The sequence below is a fragment of the Canis lupus genome, chromosome 33, assembly GCF_011100685.1.
Source record: "Canis lupus familiaris isolate Mischka breed German Shepherd chromosome 33, alternate assembly UU_Cfam_GSD_1.0, whole genome shotgun sequence".
Classification (NCBI taxonomy): Eukaryota; Metazoa; Chordata; class Mammalia; order Carnivora; family Canidae; genus Canis; species Canis lupus.
Genome location: NC_049254.1, coordinates 25,780,538 through 25,806,555, shown reverse-complemented (window position 1 = coordinate 25,806,555; position 26,018 = coordinate 25,780,538). Strand labels below are relative to the sequence as shown.

The following is a 26,018-nucleotide window of genomic DNA, read 5'->3' as shown; positions in this document are numbered from 1 at the left end:
AATTTCAGAATATTTCAGATATAATTTTATCTATTCTTATGTCCTTTTGGCAACATATATAACACATACACATTACAGAAGGTATTTGCCAATTAAAAAAAAAACGGTTACATTATTATTATTATTTACTTAATGGTTGAGTAGAGGCACAGAGGAAGATGGATTAATCTCAGTTTGGCAAAAGGTACAGAGGTAGAACAGAGGTCTTTGGGAAAAATGAATACCTATTTTTGAAGGTCTTTATGCTCAGCATAGCATCTCTTTCCCATTGATTGAAAAAGGCAGGTAAACAATTTAGACTTACCCAGATACATTTGACAACTTGAGTCACTATGTTTCCTTCAGGAGGTGGTTTTCTGTATATTTTGCTTCCCATTGTAAACACAACTGCAGTTGATACACAAAAAAGGTTCTTAGCTTCTTGCTTAACATATTTGGTATGTCAGTGCTAAGTAAAGGCTGCCAAAGTGTAGGAGTGACCGGCAAATCTTTTCATGGGAGGGGACTGATTAAATTTCCTGACTTTGGAATTACACAAATTATGGAAGCCAAGAGAAGAATAAAATGGTCAGTTCTTTTTTTAAAAAAGATTTATTTATTCATGAGAGACACGCCGAGAGAGAGAGGCAGAGACACATGCAGAGGGAGAAGCAGGCTCAATGCAGGGAGCCCAACGTGGGACTTGATCCTGGGTCTCCAGGATCACGCCCTGAGCTGAAGGCGGACACTCAACTGCTGAGCCACCCAGGCATCCCTAAAAAGGTCAGTTCTTAAGGGAAGTAATCTGTTGAGATTTTGTTGTATCACAGAAATAGAAATCATCTCTGAAATCTGTCTTCTCTAACTCTACATCTGATATTTTATCAACTTTTCATTGAGATTCTTTCATCAATGTATTTCCTGTCTGCTCTTTTGCATGACTACTGCCACAACTCTTGTGTAGGACCTCACAACCTCTGCCCTGGATTATTAAAATGGCTAGCGCAGCCTGGGTGGCTCAGCGGTTTAAGCACCACCTTCAGCCCGGGATGTGATCCTGGAGACCTCGGATCGAGTCCCGCGCGGGGCTCCCTGCGTGGAGCCTGCTTCTCCCTCTGCCTGTGTCTCTGCCTTTCTCTCTCTCTCATGAATAAATAAATAAAACCTTTAAAAGAAAAATGGCTACCGACTAGTTTCTCAATCCCTGGTTTCTTCCTTCTCTTATCTGATGCCAAATTAAATCCTTCTTTCCAGGACCTACCTAAAAAGCCCAAACTCCTGGCATGAAAGCCCTTCCCAACTTCATTATTATCCTGATGGTTATTATTATCACTAACCATCTTTAAAGTTTATTATTATATGTAAAATGTTAAGCATTTTACATACATTAACTGATTTAACCTGAAAAAAGAAATATGTACTACTCTCTCCATTTTATTAAAGAAATTGAAGATAAAAGAAATTAGGCAATTTGTACAAATTACATAGCTAGAAAATGCCAGAAATTGCATTTTTGACCTGAGGCCTGCCTGACTCAAAAATTTATGCTCTTAATCACCATAAAGCATCTCATCCACCCATTCTTGCACTATACACTGTGCTAGGCACTCCTGGTACTAAAGATAAAAAAGATATGGCCTCTGTAGAGCTCACCTCAATCTACGATTTCCCACATTATGCTTCATTATTTTCTCTTAAGTACTCTACATTCTAACCACTATTCATCATTCCTACAAAAAAATTCTCTTCTGTACTGTTGTACTTGAGCTTATTCTCTTTTCCTTACCCCATGTTCTTTTTTTTTTTTTTAATTTTTATTTATTTATGATAGTCTCACAGAGAGAGAGAGAGGCAGAGACACAGGCAGAGGGAGAAGCAGGCTCCATGCACCGGGAGCCCGACGTGGGATTCGATCCCAGGTCTCCAGGATCGTGCCCTGGGCCAAAGGCAGGCGCCAAACCGCTGCGCCACCCAGGGATCCCTTTTTTTTTTTTTTTAAGACTTTATTTATTTATTCATGACAGACATAGAGAGGCAGAGACATAGGCAGAGGGAGAAGAAGGCTCCTTGCAGGGAGGCAGATGCTCAACTGCTGAGCCACCCAGGCATCCCTACCCCATGTTCTTTAACCACATCTCCACAGATAATTATAAGCTAATTTTATTTTCTCATTTTTCTTTCTTTTTTCCAAATGACCAGAAATTAGACGATATTATTTTTATAATTATTAAATAGTAAATATATTTTTTTCAAGTTTATTAACTAAAATCAGCAGGAAGACTCTATCTTGGTACCATCCCAGATGTACTTTCCTCCTTAATAGATTTCTCAACTCCAGCAACATGTCCCTCTAGTAGATCGTCTACCAAGATGTCTTTGTCAGTGACCAGTAGCACTTTCCAGTATCTTTATGCACCAGAATGCCTGCATCCCCTTACTTTTCCTTACTTTAACTTTCTAAACTCTCTATTCCTCTCATATTCACTTGACCACTTTTTTTTTTAAATCATTCTCTTGGTTTCTCCAAAGCTTCTCCAAATATTACCCTTTATCTACCACAGCCTTCTTATTGCTGACAGAAAAAAAAGTGGTTAAGAGAAAGGATGCTAATCCTGGGAGACAAGTGGGCAGATAAAGAGGTATCTAGACAAGAGGAAGATTCTGGAGGGGAAAAAAGATTGCTCCTGAAACTAAGAATGATCCTAAAAAGAGGCTAAAAATTTCAATAGTGTAGGGGACAGTGGGGTAACAAAAGGAAGGCCAGGTGATAAACTGGGTAAGACCACATTTGAACATCAAGGCCACTTAACTAAAGAAGAGTAGGAACTTTAAGTTTCTCTTCTAGTTCTTCCTTGCTGTAGAGGATATTGCCTCATTGCCTCCCACTTCACAAAGGAAACAGAAGCCATCAAATGGAAATTATCTTAACTTCCTGCCACCGAACCTATTAATTCCTGTATCCCCACACCTATCCTCTCCTCCCTCCAGTTAGTTGAAGGTGATGTTCTGATGTTCCTCATCATTACAAAGGTAATCCTGCCATGTGTGCTTTCGTACTAATTATATTATCTTTTCCTTACATCTTTAATGTCTTTCTCTACTAGAGTCTCCCTAATAATAATCAAGCATGCCTGACATCCTCTCTTGACTCCATGTCACATTCAGTTATATATACCATTTTCCCTTTCTCACCTCTTATTCACTTCCCACTCTAAACAGTTTTGGATCTTCACCAATCTACCATAACTGACGTTCAACTATACCTTCTTGTTGCTCTATTCAATGGGCATTTTTCTCTCTGATCTCACTTGCCCATTCAGTAACATTTGTTACTCTGAACAATTCCTTTAAAACTGCTACCACTTTGGCCACTCCTTAGTTTCGTTTGTTGGCTTTTTCTCTTTGCCTATCTTTTTTTTTTTTTTTTTTTTTTTTTAAGTAGTCTCCATGCCCAGTCTGGAGCCCAATTTGGGGCTTGAACTCACAACCCTGAACAATTCCCTTAAAACTGCTACCACTTTGGCCACTCCTTCTTAGTTTCATTTGTTGGCTTTTCCTCTTTGCCTATCTCTTTTTTTTTTTTTTTTAAAGTAGTCTCCATGCCCAGTGTGGAGCCCAATTTGGGGCTTGAACTCACAACCCTGAGATGAAGAGCTGGATGTTTAACTGACTGAGCCACCTAGGTGCCCTACTCTTTACCTATCTTTTAATGCTGGTATTCCTCAGAGTTCTATCCTAGCCCTCTTTTTACTTTAATCTTATTATCTTTTAGTTATTTCATCTATTTTTTTCTTTTGTATATTTTTATTGGAGTTCGATTTGCCAACATATAGTATTATACCCAGTGCTCATCCCGTCAAGTGCCCCCCCCCCCAGTGCCCATCACCCTTTCATCTATTATCATGGCTTAATTGCTATCCATACACTAATAGCTCTAGATCTTTACCTGTAGTCCAAATATTTCTTCTGAGCTCTAAAACTGTATTTCCAGATAACTGATAACTCCAATTAGATGTTTCAAGGACATCTAATATGTAACATGTCCAAAACTAAATTCATTAGTATGATGATCCCACTACTACCTAGTTGTTCAAGTCAGAAACCTACATTCAGTGTTGACTTATTTTCTCCATCACTTCATCCAATCATCAAGTTTTGTCAATTCTACCAGGGCTGATACTAGTCTGAGCTGAGTGAATCACTTACCCTGAGCACAAAATCTTAAAGAATGCCAAAAATTCAGTAATCAAGATAAATAATATCCTTGCCTCACCTTTAACCAATTCTTTTTCCACATTACAGTCAGGGACTGTGATCTAACAATCACTTCTTTATTCAGAATCCTTTTGTAGCTTCCTACTCTATTCTCCAGATAAAGTTCTAATTCCTTAATGATTTAAAAGGCTCTTCATTATCTTCATTTCTGTTAAGTTTCTCCTCTTTATCTTTTTCATTTATACCTGGGGCAGTCTGAATTCCTTTAATGCCTTCAGATATGTCACAATTATGTCTCACCTCCTTGTCCTACAGATATTCTGTCTTCTTTGATTAATTGCTGCTAATCCTTTAGGTCTCACCTTAGATACCATTTCTTTAGGCAAACTTTTTCTGATCTTCTTTTTTTTTTTTTTTTAAGATTTTGTTTATTTATTCATAGAGACACAGAGAGAGAGAGACAGAGAGAGAGAGGCAGAGACACAGGCAGAGGGAAAAGCAAACTCCATGCAGGGACCCTGATGTGGGACTCAATGCCGGGTCCCCAGGATCACACCCCAGGCTGCAGGCGGCGCTAAACCGCTGCGCCACCAGGGCTGCCCCTGATCTACATTCAGAGTTGTAGTCAGACATCCCTTCCATGTGATCCCATAGCTTTCTCTATACTTCCCCAGTTGTGACATTGACTATATTGTAAATTTCTACTATGTCTGTCTCCTTTTTCCTGCTGGACTATGTTAGTTTTCTCAAAGCATAAGCTCTGTGGCTCTCTAATTCACCAGTGTGACTCCAATAGATAGCAAAGGATCTGACACATAAAAGTTCATTAAATAAGTGTGTGTTGAATCAGTGAATGAAAAAATAAATTAATTAAATTATAATGAAAGGCCAGAGAATTGAGTTATTTATTGGTACCCAGGAAACTGAACTGCTGAGTACGGACAGCAAACAGTACTTATTTAACATTTCATAATTTATAAAACATTTCACTTTATTCTTTTGATCTTCATAATTACTCCAATATGTTAATATTACTATTATGCCATGATCCAGAGGAGACATAGCACTAATAAGTGGAAAACCTGGACAATATTTGGGAAAATGTTTGGCTTTAACAGAAGAAGGAAGCAAGGAATGTATTATCACAGCTCTCCTGGAATAACACATAAACTAACTTGAAATTAGAATTAGAATCTGACTATTACTATTAACCACCCCCTGGTTAGAAAATAATCAGGACTGAACATTGAGTTTCTGCCTTTTTCTTCCTCTATTGAGCTCTTTATGTGCTTGGACTGGATATCTTCCAGGGTGGAGGGGTGGAGGGGTGGGGGGGTGGGGGGGGTGGGGGGTGTATCACTCAAAGGTTCAGAGTGAGAACAGGTTTCCAGGTCAATGATTAGGAACAATCACGTCCAAGATTCCCTTTAGACTGTGTAAACTAAGCAACTCTTCCATTACTGAGTTGTCAGTGGTAAAGAGAATGCACTTGATCTAAGCTGCACCAGTTTCCACCTACTTATCCAATCCACTTTATTCTCTTTGATCAAGAGAAAACTCCTTGCCAGCAGAGCAGAAACAGCTAAACCTAGAAGCTACTTTAGAAGAATTTAAAATGCCTTCTAATTACCAGATAAATAAGCTAGTTTGAGAGAAAGGATTCATTACCTTCCTTGCTTCCTTACATATAGTAGTGTAGAGCAGTGGATCTAAACCTTGAATACACATTAAAATCATCTAGATATTTTAAAAATTATAGATACCTAGGCCCCAATGTGCAGAGATACTGACTTAACTGCTCTCATATGGGGGACAGAGATCAGTCTTTTTAAAAAGATCTCCAGGAAATTCCTAGTTATATAACCTTGGGTATCTTTTTCTTTTCTTTTCTCTTTTCTTTTTTTTCCCCATCCCTTCCCTTCCTTTTTCTTTTCTTTTCTCCTCTCTTCTCCTTCCTTCCTTCCTTCCTTCCTTCCTTCCTTCCTTCCTTCCTTCCTTCCTTCCTTCCTTCCTTCCTTTTCTTTCCTTTATTCCCCGCTTTCTAAAGTTTCTGACTTCATTCAGTTAATTTATCTAGAGAAAGTTCCTACAATAATATTTACCTAATAGGGTTAGTGTGAGGATTGAATAAAATGGTTTGTGTAAAGTGCTTACATGGTATTTCTGATGTAGCAGGCATCAGTGGTTATTAATTTTCCCTGTCCCAGTGCACTTACCAAGAGCTATCACCATAAGTAATCCTGGAACGCCAAAAGCCAATGCATAGCAGTCTTCCCCAAAACACTGCACATCTCCTAAAAAAAAAAAAAAAAAAAAAAAAAATTACTCTGAATCTTGAGTCTTTGATTTTCTATTCTACAAGCTCAGGTTTGTGAGGTCCTAGGCAGAGCCATCCTCTTTCTTCTCATCACCTAATCCATAATCCTTCTTTTGAGGCAGACAAATCAAGATTAAAAAAAAAAATTCCCGGGGATCCCTGGGTGGCTCAGCGGTTTAGCACCTGCCTTTGGCCCAGAGTGCAATCCTAGAGTCCTGAGATTGAGTCCTGCGTCGGGCTCCTAGCATGGCCTGCTTCTCCCTCCTACTGTGTCTCTGCCTCTCTTTCTACGTCTATCATAAATAAATAAATAAATCCTTTTAAAAAAATCCCTTCAGATTTTTAAGCCCTTGTAAAAGGAGAAGATAGACATCAGGAAGCCCTGAAAAGATTTTTGACTGGCTAAAGGAAAACCTTATACAAGGTCCCTCAGAAAAGATCCTAACCTCTCAGCATGGGTGTGATAAATGTAGAAATCAAGCTCCCTGCATTGATGGAGAGGTAGAAGACTGAGAAGTATCTAGTCCGTTCCTCTGCCTGAAAAAAAAACAGGACAAATCATCAGCGCAATGTGTCTTCTAGCTTCATATCCACCCCATATTCAGACTAAGCTGGAGGTACATACACAGAAATAGATTCAGATATTGTCTCCATGATATCTGAAAATCATATCTGATATTTTAAGACATAAATCAAACATTTACTCATTTTTCAAACCCCCGTACCAACATTTTAACACTCTTATACCCCTCCTAGGCAAAAATGATCATCCTATACACTAAGCCACTTGTCTATTCTAATACTGATTCTTTGCATTAAATGTCTGTTTCCTTCAGCAGGCTGAAAGTTCCTTTAAAGCAGAAATCATATCTTACTCATTTCTGTAATCCCCACTACCTAGCATAGCACCTGACATATATTACAGACTCAACATATTTTTAGACTGAATTAGTTAAGTGAATGATTAACTGGGTTAAGTAATAGATGTTGTGGAATGTGTGGTAAGAATCGCACTAGAACACAGGACAGTAGATTAAGTTGTTGATTAAGCAAGGTAGTTCCCCTAGTGCTTATGGGAAGTCTGCCAGAGAATATGAAAGGAAATCCGTGGGCTTAGAAGTGGTTAGTGGAAACTTGGAGGTGGATTTGTCTTATTACTGAAATGCCTTTGTGCAGCAGTTACCAAATGAAGCAACTTTAAAATAAAGTTGCTGATGCTTTATTCATTATGCCTCATTCTGGCACCACCGGTCTTTTCCTGACACAATAGCATAATCTGTCCTTCCCTAATGTAGTATTCATAGTGTGTTTGCTTCCTCTTCTGGTCCCCTTTTAAACCTATTCCACTCACCTATTTGTACAGTTCATTGTGCATAGAATCCCAAAGGCTGCCAAAGGTCGGTATTTCTCCAGTCAGCAAGCAATTATGATCTATGGTACCCCGGACAGATAAATAATATAAAATAATAGCTCAAATGGTCTGAAGGGTAGGAGAAACACAAGAAGCAGGACACAGAGAAAGAACAGAGAGAGAAAAACCAGAAATATGAGACATAGCTATAGATGAGGGAATAATACATGAAGACAGGCAAAAAAGAAAACTGAGGGCTAAGAGAGGAAGCCAGAAATGTTGCCTATTTAAGAATAGACTATTTGCCTTGCTTACTTCTGACAGCTTCCTCATTTGGGCCCATTTTTAGCTTATTCATACTGGTCCCACCCACCCACCCAACTAATAGTGGAAAATATTTAGGAAAGAGGGAATGATCATCCAGACAAGTTCATCTATAAAATCTCATTCTGTTTTATTCTGAATGATCATTTTCCCTTTTCATGGGATCTCAGCCAGAGATGCTTACGTGATCCTACCTACACTGCTCATCACCTCCCATTCCCGAAGCACCTACTAAGTTTCTTTTAAAATACCTGAAGTGAGAGTAAACTCACTACTTTAAACTCTATTTGAAATTTTCCTTCCATTGAGGAAAACACTTCTTATAGCTTTCACCCACTAGTTCTGGTTTAATTACTGACATCCTTCCAATATCTATAGATAGCTATAATATTTTCTTTAATTCTTATCTTATCCAGGCTGAATTCCTAATTCCTTCAACCTTTCTTCATAAGATGTGTTTCAGTCCATTCAGCACCCTGGTCACTTTCCTTTGAACATGTTCCAATGTTTCTCTCTATTAATGACCAGTACCCACCACTGAACAGAACTCTTTTTTTTTTTTTTTTTTTTTTTTTTTATTTTTGAACAGAACTCTTGACCTGTGACTTACTTTAATCTTGGTAAATAGCTACCTGCCAGGTACATCTTTAATGCCTGCTCTACATTCTTGAAATCACAGAAATAACAGGATTCTTACATGTTTTTCTTCAAACTGGTCTCCACCAAAAGCTGCCACGCAGGGCTTGATACCTCCTGTTCCCAAAGCTATTAGACTCAGGCCAACCAATGATAGGACTCTGAAATGGAGAGGCAAGGATACTAACCATATTGATACTAAACACAACTGCAGAAATTGAATATAGAGATAAAAGAGAAAAAAAGTTATAAAAGGGCAAAGACCCCCTTCACATTTCTTCAATTTCTGTGGGCACTTTCCATCTACCTACACTCCTCAGAGAGACCCAGGGACACTTAGAATCTTTATGATCCTTGAGTCTTTGCTAGAAAGTATGGATTGCATAGGAAGGTTTTGTCCCTGGATAGTCCCATTTATCCTTTGGGTGCAATAGGCAGAGGCAGATACTGAAGGAACTTCAAAGTTAATTCACTGGTTCTCATTCTCATCTTAATTGAAGGGATACACCAATAGAAGGATCTTATAAACACCTATCCCACATATCCTTACTAACCACAAAACAAAATGTTAAAATTCATTATAATTAATAGAAGAATTGTTACTGATTTTTGATGGAACACAGAGAAGGAGGCATCTAATATTTATTAAAATTTAAAAATCTGAACTCATTGGATAAATACATATATAGCCACATTATAAACATGAATACCTATGATCTACTTCTTGAGCAACTGTAATCCTATCTACTTACTGAATCAACTGACTATCAGAATGTATCAAATGCCTCTGGCCCAATAAACATCAATAGCTTAAGTAAAAAGGGACAGAGCAACTGGAATATATGGAACTACACATAGATGGAAATAATCTAAGCTTTGAATAGGACTTCTATGATGTATTAAAAGAAATATTATGCACATTTTTTAATCCTAGCATACAGATGTGTGGGTATGTAAATTGGTGAGGAAATATGGGGGATATGATTCTAATAATTGTCTTTAAGCATATGATTTTTTATGAAAAGGATACTAGCTAGGCATTCTACAAGTCTCCAAATGTTTAATAAAAACAAATGAGGACAGATAAAGTAGGAAAGAGTCCAACTGGTCATAAAGTACTTTTTTTTCTATCCACTTTGGTAATAAAACAACAGGTTGGAAAATAAAGGGACATCTCTGGTAAGAAAACAGAAAATCACCTGTAATGAATGTGTGAGACATTTATCTGTCCAATAGAACTGTGGTTCAGTTTATTCCATGATTTTACTCACGTGTGTACTGTTTGTCCACCTATTATTGGTAAGGCACCCAAGGACTTGACCACATGGCCAAGCACATACACCAAGGAGAGGTAGATGATTGTCCTGTTGAGAGAGTTAAATCAGTCAGTCTATAAACAGTTAAGAAATGGGCAGAAGACATGAGTAGACACTTTTTCCAAAGAAGACATCCAGACACATGAAAAGATGCTCAACATCACTCATCAGCAGGGAAATACAAATTGAAACCACAATGAGATACCAACTCACACCTGTCAGAATGACTAAAATTAACAACACAAGAAACAACAGTTATTGGCGAGGATGCAGAGAAAGGAAAACCCTCTAACACTGTTGGTGGGAATGCCAACTGGTGCATCCACTCTAAAAAACAGTAAGGAGGTCCCTCAACAAGTTCAAAATAGAACTACCCTATGGTCCCACAATTTCACTACGAGGTATTTACACAAAGGATACAAAATACAGATTCGAAGGGGTACATGCACCCTGATGTTTATAGCAGCAGTATCAACAATAGCCAAATTATGGAGAAAGCCCAAATGTCCATCAAATGATGAATGGATAAAGAAGATGTGGTGTGTATATACAATGGAATATTACTCAGCTACCAAAAAGAATGAGATCTTGCCATTTGCAATGGGTTGGATGGAGCTAGAGTATATTATGCTAAGTGAAATAAGTCAGTCAGAAAAAGACAAATACCCTATTTCACTCATGTGTAGAATTTAAGAAACAAAACAGATGAACATACGGGAAAGGGGCGGGGAACAAACTGTAAGAGACTCTTAATGACAGAGAACAAACTCTGTTTGTTGGAGGGAGGTGGGTGGGGGATGGGCTGGATGGGTGATAGATATTAAAGAGGGCACTGTGATAAGCACTGGGTGTTGTAAGTAAGTGATGAATCACTGAATTCTACTTCTGAAACCAATATATTTTTTTAAAAGATTTATTTATTTATTTATTTATTTATTTATTTATTTATGATAGGCAGAGAGAGAGAGAGAGAGGCAGAGACAAGGAGGAGGGAGAAGCAGGCTCCAAGCCAGGAGTCCAACGTGGGACTCGATCCTGGGACTCCAGGATTGCGCCCTGGGCCAAAGGCAGGCGCTAAACTGCTGAGCCACCCAGGGATCCCTGGAAACCAATATTGTACTGTATGTTAACTAACAAAAATTTAAATAAAGACTAAAAAAAAAAAAATATTTGAGAGACTTGAGTAATAGACTCAGAGTTCATACTGATCTCAATGCCAGGATAAATGGAGTAGGAGGAGGAAGGGGTGGAGGAGGAAAGAACTGCCTGAGAAATGTACATAGAAATAGTAATGGTCAATGAAGTAAACAGACCAGAAAAAGAGAGAGCAACTCTTTACCCTGTAGTGTTAGAGGTAATGGGTATTCCCGTCAAGCTCCTTTTTCATTTTTGACCTGTCCCTCACTTACCCCCACACATACACAGTATCCACATGATGGATTTGCAGCCAATGATTTTTTTAAACTAGGAGAACTAGGACAACAAGATACTTTGACCTGAGGTGTTTTTATCAAAGAATGTCTTTAACTCTAGGAACCAATAGAGGTCTAGAAAAACCTCCAGATAAACAGGAAAAAGGGATGGCTAACACAAAGAACTTTCTCTAAGCCCAACCACTGGGATATATAGAAAGATAAAGGGCTCTCAGGTTTAGCCTGGTCACTTGAACACTTGGGTTAATTGTAATCCCCACCACAGTTACCTCATATTCAAGTTCCCAAGGGTAAAAAAGGAGTCAGAGACTATGAATAGACTGCCCAGAGATAACTAAGCAGGAACTTCTTGCTGTATTATTTGCCCAAAAAATATGAATGGCAAATAGGAAGTAGAACAGTGAGGAATTCCAGGAAGAACATATATAGAGATTTACACATTGAAATATGCCATTATACCACATATACAATATATTCCTTATGTGCATTACTACATCAGCATTCTCTTTATATATACGTAGAATAAGTAGTATAAGTAGTAGTACTAGAAGGAACTTTGGAAATTATATGGTTTACATCTGTGATTTTAAAGTGTTATATGCTGGGATATAAAGAATGAAATGAAGGTATCAGAGAGAGGCTGGAGATGCCAACAGTCTCAAGTTGTGGCTTTCTTGTTCTAAATGCCTAATCTCTCTAGGTTGGCTCTCCAGGGAAGGGACTTTAGGGGGTTTATAATGGCAAGTAGGATATCAGAGGTTGAGTGACTAATCTAAGGCATTAATTGATTAAGGCAATTAACATCAGAGGGAGGGGGCAGGCTTTCCCAAAAGGCCTTGTAGCATCTTCTAGAGAAAAGTTTTCTTTGTTGGAACAAAAAGAATAAGTAGAATGGGAATAAAAAGGATTGAGGGGCACCTGGGTGGCTCGGTGGTTGAGCATCTGCTTTTGACTCAGGGCATGATCCTGGGGTCCTGGGATCGAGTCCTGCATAGGGCTCCCTGCAGGGAGTCTGATTCTCCTTCAGCCTGTCTCTGCCTCTCTCTGTGTGTCTCTCATGAATAAATAAATAAATAATCTTAAAAAAAAAAAAGAGAGAGAGATTGAGAAAAGGCCAGCTATCATGAACCCAAACACGATGATTTCTGGTAGATCATCAGAGAGAAAAAAAGGAGTGTGAGTTAGAGTAGTAGAGTCTAAGCAACCTTTTAGGTGAAAAGCTCAGGGAATTAGTCTAAGATAGGAAGAATATAAGAGAGGAAGCTAATGGCAGGAAACTTTAACTTTAACAGAAAGAGAAAGAAGTCAAGATAGTTGGGACATTCTGCATTTGAAAGGAGGTCATTGAAATGCTAAGCATAGGAAATAGAACCCTTCTGGATAGACTTGACCAATCTTCCAATTGCAAATGAGGAATGTGAAGTCTAGAAAGGACATTCCTAAAGTGACATTCTTGGGGTGCCCGGGTGGCCAGGTTGGTTGAGCATTTGACTCTTGATTTCAGCTCAGGTTGTGATCTTGGACATGTGGAATGGAGACCTGTGCCATGTCAGAGCTGAATGTGGAGCATGCTTAGAGTTTCCCTCTCTCCTCCCTCTGCCCCTCCCTGCTCAGGTGCTTTCTCTCTGGCTCTCTCTCTCTCTCTCTCTCATTCTCTCTTAAAAAGAAAAAAATAAATAAGTAAAGTGATGTTCTAATTAATTAGTATTAGGGTTAGGTCTAGAGCTTCTACTGTTTAACTTATGGCCTACTGTTCCTTTAGTTTTATTGTAGACAGGTTAATGTGACAAAGGAAAGTCAAGAGGAGGAAGTTTTAAGTTTTATTTCACCACCAAAGCCACGGTTAATTAGAGCTTAGGAACTGAGAAAGAGTATGTGAAATGATGGCAGAGAAAGAGACCTAGCATGAAAAGGGTCAGCTCTGATGAGAAAAAAAAAAAAAAAGGAGGAGATGGAAAGGACATGCTCTAGACCTACTCAGAGAAAGAAAAGAGAGTTGTAGAGATGACATCCAAAAGCATATTTGGCAATAAACACATTTAAGAGAATGATTGTAAGCCTGAATCCATAGGCATGGGCTACAGGGTATAAAACCACACTAGAGATTATTACTAAAAACATCTGGCTCTTTTTAAAAGCAACTTGACATAAAAAATAGTATTCTAGCATGCAGTTAAGCCTCTCAGTATGCTTCAATTTTGAAGAAAGTCTTTTTAAAAATGAATGAAAGTACTATGTCATGTATGAGAGTCTTTTATTCTATAAAATTTATTTATTGAATAAAGACCCTGGCTTACACTTTTTATTCTTCATATAGTGTCAATCTCCTATCTGGATGGACTTGGTCATCCTATAATAGCAAACATAAATCTTAGACACCTTCCGTGCTCGCTTCGGCAGCACATATACTAAAATTGGAATGATACAGAGATCAGCATGGCCCCTGAGCAAGGATGACACGCAAATCTTAGACACCTTCCCACCACCCTTCTCTCAAGTCAAGAAACTGTGTTTACTACTGTGGTATGGTTGTAGCTATATATTAATTAAATGCTGATTAAACACTTTAGAACAATGAATATATATATATATCCCAAGCAAATATAAACCAAGGTTTACTAAAGAGGATTCCTTGGAACACTAGGTCCACAAAATATTCTGAAAAACTATTCCATGGTCAATAATTATAGGAATCACTACATACCATAACCTTCTCTTACAGATCGTACCATGTTTATTAGCATGTTAAAGTCTATTTAAGAAGTCATGCAGTAAAGAAATCTTTTTAACTTTATGCAGCCCAGTATTTTCAAAACTTACTTGACCATGAGAGCTTTATCTTCCTATGTTACACTCACTGTATCCTATCAACCAATTTCAACAAAATGCACTTTGTGAAATACTAATTAAAACAAATCCACAGATGACAAGACTATAGGAAATAATTTGGTGATGGATAGCCAAGATCCATCTTTAGCCTATGAGAATAATACTATAGGAGACAACTAAAACATTATCCCATAAATGTCTCTTGGTGCTATTTTGAGAGACTTAAAAGATATGGAACTGAATAGACCATCAGCCTAACTCATGAAAATATTTATTATATTCTTAAGAAGGAAAACACAGAAAGAGGCTAGAGATAAGAAACAGTAAAACAGGGATCCCTGGGTGGCGCAGAGGTTTGGCGCCTGCCTTTGGCCCAGGGCGCGATCCTGGAGACCCGGGATCGAATCCCACGTCGGGCTCCTGGTGCATGGAGCCTGCTTCTCCCTCTGCCTGTGTCTCTGCGCCTCTCTCTCTCTCTCTGTGACTATCATAAATAAATAAAAATTAAAAAAAAAAAAAAAAAGAAACAGTAAAACAGCTGAGAAGAGGAACTCCTAAGACTATACTAAAGGATGACTTAATCCAGAGAAGAGATGGAGAGTATTTAAAATAACTAACTACATTGAGGTCTCTAAAATTATAAATTTCCCGGTGGGTAAGAAATTTATCATCCCTGAGATCAAAACAAGAATTGATCTTAAACTACAGAATGGAAGATTAAAATCAGATTTAGGAAAAATAAAAATAAAAACAATTCCGGACTGGAAAGGGTGTAAAAAATTGGAAAAACTGATAATGAAGAGAAATAGTCTTTCTGTGTTGTTAGTCTTAGAGAGATGCTTATTTGTCATAGATGATGTAAGTATCTTCTTGTTTGGAAGCAAGAGGTTAGAAGTGGCAAAATCTCTGTACAATGCATCTGCCATGTACCCACCCATCTTCCTTACTTGAATTTTCCCAGCCATGAGTCAGCAATGGCTGCTCCCAGGATGGGAGTGAAATAACAGAGGCTGCTGAAGGCATGGTATATAGATGTGGAAGTATCTTCGCTCCAGTGCAGGAAATACAGGAAATACAGGGTCAGCACAGCTGAGGTGGAATAGGGAAAACAAAAAAAAAGATAGATGCATTAAAGTGATTTATGCAGAAGTGCATTTCATCTCTTGTCTTTGAAGGTGATCTCGAGCTTCAACACTCATATTAGTGAAGTGACTGAGGAGTGACTGCCAGGCAGTAGCAGCAGGCCCATGGGAACTATGAGAGAGAATGGGGCTATGCTTCCTGCACAAATGCAATCCTTCTCCCTTCAGTTCATATGCAAACATAGCAGCATTTAAGCCAATCACAAAGATCATATGGTGCTTCCAATGTCCCTACCTTCTCCCTCCCAACAATGATATAGTTCATAGACTTGAGAAATAAATGCGAAAATGGAAGTTTTCACATTTTTATTATTACAGACTGTGTTCTGGTTTCTGTTAGGTCTGTCTGTTTTTTGGCTTGTATGAGTTATTAGGTGAAATCCCATGAGGTATTTATTGGCAGTGCTGGCCAAAGGAAAAGACCAATTTGAATGAAGGTGAGAAGGGTGGACAAGGGAAATAAGTGCATAACGAAGACTGCATTCTTTGGGATGTGGATGAGGATGAGTGGAGTAAAGGCAGACCTTGAAAATTACCTTTCATGCCATAATAGGAAAAGCGCTCACAGAATTCATTTACCACAATGAAGGCAATGCTCAGTGGATAGTTGGAGCCACAGATTTTCTATGAAACAAAAAGACAATGGTTCAAGCATGAGCTTTCCTACCCCCTTTTTAGATTGCTTTCCTACTCCCTTTTTGTTGAGATTGCTCTAAACAGAAAATTTTATTTATTTTAAATCACCATGATAGGTAATGTGAAGCAATGGCTCCGACTCCTCATGAAACAGCTATTAGCACACTGAAAGTGCTTGCGTTGCTGACTTGGGAGTGATAGAAGCTATTCTGAATATTCCTTTGCTCTTCATTTATTTGATATGGAAGTGCTCAGACATTTCCTTGATCCTAGACACAAGGACCTGCTCATCTTCCTACAACTACTAACTGAAAAGCCTGGGGCTCTGGGCAGGATAATGAAAAATCATACTTATTTCTAAGAAAAGAACAAAGAATCAGCCTATGGAGCATTTGCTGTCCAAGCAGTTACATTTACAGGTCAATAACCTCCTTAGCTCTACTGTTCTGAACTAACCTCTCTTGTCCCCACCTGCCCTATTCATCATGCTGAGAGGAATCCTGGCAATATGATAAGCTTCCCATTCAGAGCCTACTAGAGCCAGCCTCAGAACCCAATTAGATTCCTAAAAGTAAGCTGATTGATCATCTTAAACTTGGGCAGAGAGTTCTTAAATCATGTAACATTAAATGTCCACTCTTCCTATGAAAGACATTCTGTAACATTTTCTTTTTAATCTTATTGGACATTAAAAGGACTATGCTATAGCATGTACCATATCAGTCAGTATATAATGAATGTTATGCTTATTTCAGATCCCTACCTAAGATAGCTATCTGAGGTGGGGATGGATATCTGTACTTGGGACAGTCAAATCTCATCATGAAATGTATATTGCCTCTTATTTCATAAGAAATATATGCATCCTTGTAAGCAGCCTTAAATTGTTTAGGACCAGAAGATATATAATTAACTAAATAAATAATAAAGTAATAAATTATTTTCATTTTTTACCTTACAGATAGATATGAAGAATCCTCCTAAATATTAATACATGTTAATATATTAACTTATTTGAAAGACACAATAAACTGGCTTCTCACCTTCCCAGATCACAGTTTGAGAATTATATAACCTGGAGTTTAATTAACACACTTTACTACTGGCAACGGCTGTATTAACATACTGACGCTGGCCATGCCACTAAACCTGTCTTTATGTTCAATTCTGTTATTCCAAAGAAATGAGAATTCTACTACCACTTGGCCCATAGTAAGAACTCAGCAAATATTGACTATTATTGCTATATTCTCTCCACTTACAGGATTTTGATACGAAGATTTAATGACATCGTGAATTTGGAAGTGTTTAACAACTATATAATACCAACATTACTATTCTTTGTTTCTCTGTCCTGTCCTCCACTATAAACTGGCACACATCATAACAGAAATTGGATGTATTCTAAAACTTTGGTGTCCAGCATAAGATTCTGAATACAGGGGGAACTAAGGGCTGAGTTTTTATATTGGTGAAGAAAGAACAATCACACACAGTTCTCCAGGCAAGAATGCTTGCCAAGTTTCCCTGGATATTCAAATTGCTTCTTTTTTTTCACCCCAGAGAAACTCAGAATATACAATGAGATACAGCAAAGTCCTGGATCCCAACTGAAGAACTCCTAACTACTCTTCCTGCTGCTTCTCCTAAGTAAAGGAAACTTCTGTTTAGATTTGGTTTTCAGGTTAATTCTAACTCCAAGTGAGAATAGTTTTTGATACCCTAATACAGCTCAGCCTGACGCTCCAGAGGCCAAGAAGTAGAACCAAAAGAACAATTCTGTTCCTGTCAGAAGCAGAACTGAATCTGGGGACTCACCGGAGGTGGCGTCTTTGGAAGGCTGAGGGGTCGGGATGGTACCTCTTCAGTGGAGACAGGTGAAAAAAGAGTTTCCTTGGATTCATTTTTCTGGAAAGGATTCATAGCTGGCTCCTTACTCTTGCTCTCCTCAAGCATTTGGCTTTGGTAGGCAGTTGGGACAGCTGCCAGCCTACTGTAAAACCGGACACTGGGAGTGGACTAGGTTTAACCCTATGCGTGTCAGCTTTCAGTAACTGCCTGGCCCAAAGCAAAGCACAAAGCTATAGGGAAAGAAAGGGCTGGGTCTCCAAGACTAGTTCAAAATAATGATTAAGTAAAAGGTCAAGCATGAGGAAGTAAGAATAACATATCACAAGATGGGGCAAGATAGTGCTAGGGAATTGCAAGAGTGTAAAACAGCTAAGAATGCCTCAAGTATATATTTAAAAACCGATTTCAGAAAAAAAAAAAAACCTGATTTCAGGGTCACAGTAGCTGCCATTTATTGAACATCTATTCTAGCCAACAATAATATATCTATCATCTCTATCTGTCTCTAATTCTTAGCACAATTCCCACTTTATAGGAACTAATCTCCCAAGAGTTTGAGTAATTTGTCCAAAGACATGAGGCAGGTCTGGAATTTTAACTGTCATGAGAGATGGGAGATTTGTGTCAGTAATGCCTGTGGTCATTATTCAGGAGTGGAGGGTATGGAAATAGAAATGTAGGAATATAGGGGAATTGAAATGCAATGAGAAGGGAAAGTCATCACAAAATGGAATTTGCAAAGACAGAAAGGATACTGATTTTGGTTTTCAACATAATGAAGTTCAACTAGAAATATCCTATAAAAAGTTAAAGAGATGGAGCTAAAGAAAATGAGAGAAAAGTTATGGTGATGTACATTTGCGAATCATTCTTCTTTACTAAATTCATTCCTTGTGTTTTCATCACTTCAAGATGAATTCATTAATAAATAAAATTCAATTTGAGCAAAAATTATGAAACAGACACTTTCCTTTAAAAATATTAAATTATATTAATTTATTTAGAGAGCATGCATGCATACAAGTTGGGGGAAGGGGTAGAGGGAGAGAGAATCTCAAGCAGACTCTGTGCTGAGCACAGAACCCTATGCAGGGCTTGATCCCATGACCCTAAGATCATGACACTAACTGACTAAGCCACTCAGGTACCCCATGAACTAGTTACTTTCTAGGTATTATTGCAAACATGATTTTCCTTAATACTTAGTAGATAGAATCCCAAATGACTCCAGAATAGAATATTTAGCCCTTATCAGAGGAAGAACAAGAACAGGTATGATGATGATAGATGCATTTTATGCAGTAAGTCAGTGGAGTAAAAGAAGAACAAAAGAGTATGATGCCCCTCCAGTTGTTAGTGAAAAGAAAAAGAATCACCAGAGAGCTATAAGAAAAATGAGGGCTAAATCAACAAGGAGATCAGAAAACAAGAGAATTATTTTATTTGAGAATATGAGAGACAACCTATAACTCTATGCTTTGCAAGATTCTTACATTATCTATTTGAGTAATTTGTAGATGAACAAACTCAGAGCAAACTCTACCTCAGACTTTGACCGTATCTTTTCACTCATCACTACTCTCCCCCACCAACCTTTAACCAAAGAAGAGTCCAGCTTCATTTCTGACTGTGGCATTAATGATTAAGCTTTCAAAAAAAGTTATTCTTTCAAAAAGCATTACTCCTTCTGACCTAGTTTGGTTATAACTTTGAATACAAAACAAATAAATAGTCATAATTTACTAGTCAAGTTAACCTGAAATGCCTTGAAGATCTAATTATATCAATGGCTCCCTCTGCTCTGGCCTTTTACCTCTAGAATAGCATTTGACCTCGCAGAGAACCTATAGATACAATGCACCTACAGATACAATGCACCAACTCATTTGTGCTCAAAAGTACCCCAAATACCAAACTTTAGAGTATTGGTTCTCTGATATTCCTTTTTTAGATGAAGCTCTACTTTTGATTATGGTAATATAATACTAGCAATCACAGAATCAAATAATATCAGAGATGGAAAGTTAATTTTGTCCTATGTAAACTAAAGTTCCCTTATGGTGAGAGTGATGTAGGGTAATCCATTCACATATATATTTATTTCTTCATATATATGTAATGTATATATATATATTCCAGAATAATTCATACACATATATATGTATGTATGCATATGTATGTGCACATACATGTATACACCTACACAGACTTGCAGGCCTTTTTCTTGAAAATTCTTATTCAATAGATTTAAGTAGTGATCCAAGAATCTCTGTTTTTTAAGAAGCACCTCTGTTGATTCTTATGACAGGAATTTAGAGAACACTGGTTTGAAATCCCTCTCCTAATCTAGCTTACAGAGTAGTAGAGGAGAGCTCAGAGGGACAGAGCAAGTACTAGAACTCTAGCCACCTGTAGCCTATTCTATAGCCCTTTCTATCATAAATCATGGTGTCTCTTACACCCTATCATTTTTGCTCAGTTGAAACCAGACAGAAGAATAAAAAGGAAGAAATCAAAGAGAAAAGCAAGTCCTAGATAGAAATGAGCATAAACTCTTCAGAGACAAAAGAGGTAATAAAAGTGGAAGAATGTAAAATATCGGTGATAAGAGTAAAAAAATACTATGGCCTTGGTGGTTATGTTAATAGAGTGATTATCTTATACTCATATTCAGAAAGTTGACTGAAGCTCTAAAATGATAGACACTAATATAGTCAAAGAGAAATAAATCAAAAGAGAACATGTTTAACAAGGTATATGAATATAGAATCAGCACATAAGGGGCACCTGGGTGGCTTAGTTGGTTAAATGTCTTCCTTTGGCTCAGGTCAAGATCCCAGCATCCTGGGATCAAGCCTCGGTCAGGCTCCCTACTCAGTGAGGAGTCTACTTCTCCCTCTCCCTCAGCCCCTCCACTTACTTATGTTCTCTCTCTCTCTCTCTCTCTCAAAAAAAAAAAAGAAATTAAAAAGAATCAGCACACAAAAATAAATTATACTTAAATATCAGCAAAAACAAATAGAAAAGGGAATTTTAAAAGTGATACCAGCTATAATTGTTATAAAAATACCTAGAAATAAATCTAATAAAAGATGTCTAAGACCTCAATGTTAATGTTAAACACTATGATATATTATTGAAAGAAATTGAAAAAAATCTAAATAAATAGACATTGCATGCTCATGGGTTAGAAATTTCAGATTATAAAGATGTCAATATTCTAAATCAACCTGTTGTTTCATTACAATATCTCAATAGGTTTTGTGATTGTAGAAAATGACAAGTTGATTTTTAAAATTCATATGGAGATGCAAAACGCCAAGAATAGCAGGATGCCCGGGTGGCTCAGTGGTTGAGCCTCTGCCTTTGGCTCAGGGCATGATCCTGGGATCCTGGATCAAGTCCTACATTGGGCTCCCTGCATGGGGTCTGTTTCCCCCTCTGCCTATGTATCTGCCTCTCTCTGTGTCTCTTCTGAATAAATAGACAAAATCTTTAAAAACAAAACAAAAAAAATAAAAAGCCAAGAATAGCAAAGGCAATCTTGAAGAATAATAGTGGAGGACTTGCACAACCCAATATAAAACCTATTATAAAACTCGTAATTAGAGTCGAATCAACACAATATGGCAACAAATGGAACAAAACAGAGTACCTGCTGAGACATCATTAATGACAAAGTTGACAATGCAGTGCAGCAGGGGAAATGATGGCATTTTCAATAAACACCACATCTGGATATCCATATGGGAAAAAAATTAATTTTAACCCTTATGTTAAGTATCTTAAAACTCTTATGTTACATATCTTACACCATACATAAAAAACAATTCTGTATAGTTTAAGGATCTGTTTTTTTTTTTTTTTTTAAATAAAGCTTTTAGAGGAAAACATCTTTATGTTCTCCGTGGAGTATGCCAAGATTTCTCAAATAAGACATAAAATATGGTTACTATAAAAGAAAACCAATTGATATTTTGGACAGTATTAAAATTAAGAACTTCCATTCACCAAAATATATGTTAAGAGTGAAAAGACAAATTACAGAGTGGGAGAAAATATTCATATTACAAACATCTGTCAAAGGGTTTGTGGCCAGACAAATAATTTCAAAATATCAGTAACAAAAAGATGCATTTCCAGGTTGTTGAGAGTTTCCTGTTATAAATAATATAGTCCTAATAATTTTGTATATAAGTCAAATATATCAGAAGGATAAATATCTAGAATTGAGATTGCCAAGACAAAAGCATATGTTTTTAGAATTTTTAGAACTGCTTATACATTTCCTTTGTTCATTTTTTTCCTTTGTTCATTTTCTTAGTGAGTTGTTTCTCCCCTTCTTGTAAGTTTATAAAATCTGTATTATTGATATTAATGCTGTCATTGCACTGCAAATATTTTTTCAATGACCTTGTATTTGGACTTTTAAAATTAAATATAACTTAAAATGCACAAATCTTAAGTGTAAAACTCCATTTTATTACTTGTGCAATTCACACAACCATCACCCAGATAAGATAAAATATATGTAATATATTTCTAGCACCTCAGTGCTGAAATCCTTCAGAGAATAATACTTGCTGCTTCCCTTTGTCTCCCAAACTGTATCCCTCAAGGTAATCACTTTTATGACTACTATCACCATAGATTTGTTTTGTTATGAATTTAAAATAAATGGAATAATATTGTTCGTATTCTTTGTGTTTGTTTTTTTTGCTCAACACTATGTCTGTGAGATTCATCTATTTTATTGTCTGTAACAAGACTTTTATTCCCCCTGTTGTTCAGTAGAATTCACTATGTAAATATGCCACAATTTATTTCCCCATTCTTTTGTTGATGGACATTTGAGTTGTTTCCAGTTTCAGGGTTGTTTATTGTCAGCTGGGTTTAAGCTAAGAACTATTTCCAGGAATCATCTTCTCTGGATGGGTGTAGGCTAGAAAAACTTGAGTGAGATTTAGAAGTGGAAGTGAAGCAATACATATTACTGGAGTAGTCAAAGACCAAATATCTTGAACCACCAAGGCTTTGTCCTTTGTTGATAAATCCGTGTGTGTAGAGGAGAGAGTTCAAAGGTTAGGCTGTTTTTGTCTTCCCAGATTTTACTTTTTGTCAGGCCCTTTTTCAGTGCCCTGTGCACAAGCACTTAGCTCCAGGGTTAGTTAGGAGTGTATGAACAGCTTGGGGAATCTCTGGTTCCTGCTGTGTATTTGTCTAGCTTCAGCTCAATTGTCATTTCCCCAACAAGGATTGCAACCTCAGGCTACTAGGGCTAAGTTCTTGGCTCTTCTCTACTGGTCAGCATCTGAGAGATCATTTCCATGTAAAATGTTGTAGGGCATTTTAGAAGTAGGATTACTCCTACAAATTGAGTGAGTCTCCTTCTTGAAGGCAGAGTAGGAAAACTATCAACCTTTTTAGGATACATTTTTATGATATTTTTCCTATTCTTGAGTTCTTAATCTTGACTCATCTCAATAAATTGGAAAGTACTAAAGAAATTATTATAGGACTGATATGTGAATTATATAATTCCTGAATTCTGACATGTTTAAGAATGTCTTATCAAACTACAGATGACATTTAATGTATACATTATAGGTCACACTTATATCCTTGTACAGATGCAGCTTTCCTAACTTTATTGCTTTTGTAGTGTTATGGAATGGTTCGATCCCATTGGTTTTTGTTCCTTTATAGCAACTTACTTTTCCTACTTGTAAATATATATCATCATCATTTTCATCAAACCATTCATAACAGGTAAAGTAAAATGATATACACTTACATTCATCCTTTATCAGTATAGAGAATGATACTCTAAGTATTCAGACCATAAAAAAGAACATATCTTTAAGAGTATGTTTCATTTATGGGGGAAATGATGAGGAAAAAGATGAGCTGTTTTGATTGTAAGAGGTATAGTTTAAGAACATAATGTTACGTAGCTGGCATTATCAGCTCAGACCACCATGTACTCTTTTCTGGTACAGTAATCACTACTCAAAGAAATTTTAGCAGAACAACTTTTAGTAAAAACCATTATAATTTGTATTACTATGTTAAAATGACAAGCATGTTTTACTAGCTACTATAAATATTTGTTTGAGCTTGTTTTAGTTAAGTAATAAATGACATAGCTGTGGTTCTCAGATAAGTACTGACGAATAAAATAGATATAAAAATGAAGATACAAATAGATTAGTTAGCTGAAAGTAGGCCAAAGAAAGGGAAGGAGAAAGAGAGAAGAAAGTAAGAGAGATTAAAACTAAAACTTTAGGGATTAAAAAAAATTCCAAACTATATAAATTCCTATGGTAAAAGGCAATTATGACAACATTTTTTATTCAACTCCACTGCCATAACTTGGAAGAAGCCAAAATTTTTTCAGTAGGTTAGAGAATAAGTAAACTTCAATACATCCAGACAATATAGTGTTTTTCAGTGCTAAAAAGGAATGAGCTACGAAGTCATGAAAAAGACATGGAAAAAACTGAAGTACAAATTTAAGTGAAAGAAGCCAGTCTGAAAAGGCAGCGTACTGTATGATTCTAATAATATGACGTGCTGGAAAAGGCAAAACTAGGGAGATAGTGAAAGATCAGTGGCTACCAGCAGTTGGGGGTGGAGGGAAGAGGAAGAGCACAGGATTTTTAGGACAGTGAAACTATTCTGTTTGATGCTACAATGATGGATACGTATAACTGCACAATTGTCAAAACCCACAGAATGTACAATACAAAGAATGGACTCTAATGCAAATATGGACTGTAGGTGATGGCGTGTCAATGTTAAGATTCATCAATTGTAAAAATGTATCACTCTGCTGCAGGATGTTTATAGTGGGGCAGTCTGTGTATAGAGGGGAACAGGGAATATGTGAGAATTCTCTGTAGTTTCTGCTCAATTTTGCCATGAACCTAAAACTGCTCTAAAAAGTGAAGTTTTATTAAAAAAAAAAAAAGAAACTTAAAAAAGAAAAAAAGAAGAAAAAGAACTTGCTGCTGATCAGTGGCTCTCAACTATAATCTAATATTAATATTTATCATTTTCCCCAAATTCAAAAATACTGTAGATGTAAATACTAATTATTTATCTACTTAACACTTAACTGCTTATGTTTTCTCAAAAGCAAAACTTTAAAATGACAAAAGATAAGAGATACAAAAACAGTTTTTTCATTAAAACAATTATGTAGGGCAGCCCGGGTGGCTGAGCAGTTTAACACCGCCCAGGGTGTGATCCTGGAGACCCAGAATCGAGTCCCATGTCAGGCTCCCTGCATGGAGCCTGCTTCTCCCTCTGCCGGTGTCTCTGCCTCTCTCTCTGTGTCTGTCATGAAGAAATAAAATCTTAAAAAACAATAAAATAAAACAATTATGTAGCTTTACTTTTACCTTAACTTATAGCTTAATTTTGTCAAGAATTAAAGTATTCTTAACCAAAATTTAAGGACTATCAGATATAAAAGGCTCAGAGATGTAATTAAAACCATGGACATTTATTATAAATCAATTATTTTGACATTTCACAATCGGAAAGCAGTAGTGTGGTAAAACACTGTGAACTTGAACTCTTTAGAACACCTGATCTGACACTTGTTAACAATATGTGGGCAAGTTACCTAACCTCTGTTTTCTCATCTGTAAAACCTAATAAATGGAAAGCACATGAAAATGCTACACTTAAAAAAGGTCAAAAATATAATATCAACTGAAAATTCTGAATCACATTTAACTTCTTTAATCATCAAAAGTTAAGATACATTTTCTTCAGTCTTAGGAATCTCTAGTCTTAATATAAAGTAAATTATCACATCTTACAAATTTTATATTTATAGCTGGATGTTTCTTCAATCATCACTGTCACTTCCTGATTCACTCAGCTGCAAATCATTTCCTAAAATAAAAAAATAGAACTGTAGCAATTATTTAATATTTTCATATTTACCATACTTATTTTTGGATAACATAAATATCATGC

General features: G+C 36.9%; 2 protein-coding genes and 1 non-coding gene across 5 annotated transcripts in view; 1 reads left to right on the top strand and 2 right to left on the bottom strand.

Annotated features, from left to right (window-relative positions):
* The window catches only part of SLC15A2 (solute carrier family 15 member 2), a 36,593-nt gene extending 18,364 nt beyond the window's left edge, over positions 1-18,229 (bottom strand). The window contains exons 1-8 of one of the 2 annotated variants that reach the window (XM_038583000.1): positions 17,997-18,229; positions 16,079-16,166; positions 15,348-15,489; positions 10,094-10,186; positions 8,884-8,983; positions 6,958-7,048; positions 6,411-6,488; positions 305-387 (exon numbers count right to left, since the gene is read on the bottom strand). In XM_038583000.1, the coding sequence (XP_038438928.1) occupies positions 305-387; positions 6,411-6,488; positions 6,958-7,048; positions 8,884-8,983; positions 10,094-10,186; positions 15,348-15,489; positions 16,079-16,166; positions 17,997-18,134 (813 nt within the window). In that variant the 5' untranslated portion in view covers positions 18,135-18,229. Of the gene's footprint in view, positions 1-304; positions 388-6,410; positions 6,489-6,957; positions 7,049-8,883; positions 8,984-10,093; positions 10,187-15,334; positions 15,490-16,078; positions 16,167-17,996 lie in introns of those variants that run through there. The other variant, XM_038583001.1, reaches the window with a different exon arrangement.
* Positions 13,956-14,063, top strand: LOC119867390. The gene has a single exon (XR_005383471.1). It is a non-coding gene; the product is annotated as a U6 spliceosomal RNA (small nuclear RNA).
* Positions 18,230-25,515: 7,286 nt separating the features above from the next.
* The window catches only part of EAF2 (ELL associated factor 2), a 33,712-nt gene continuing 33,209 nt past the window's right edge, over positions 25,516-26,018 (bottom strand). For both annotated transcript variants that reach the window (XM_038582485.1, XM_038582486.1), the window contains one exon: positions 25,516-25,934. In XM_038582485.1, coding sequence (XP_038438413.1) covers positions 25,888-25,934 — 47 coding nt within the window. In that variant the 3' untranslated portion in view covers positions 25,516-25,887. The remainder of the gene's footprint in view (positions 25,935-26,018) is intronic.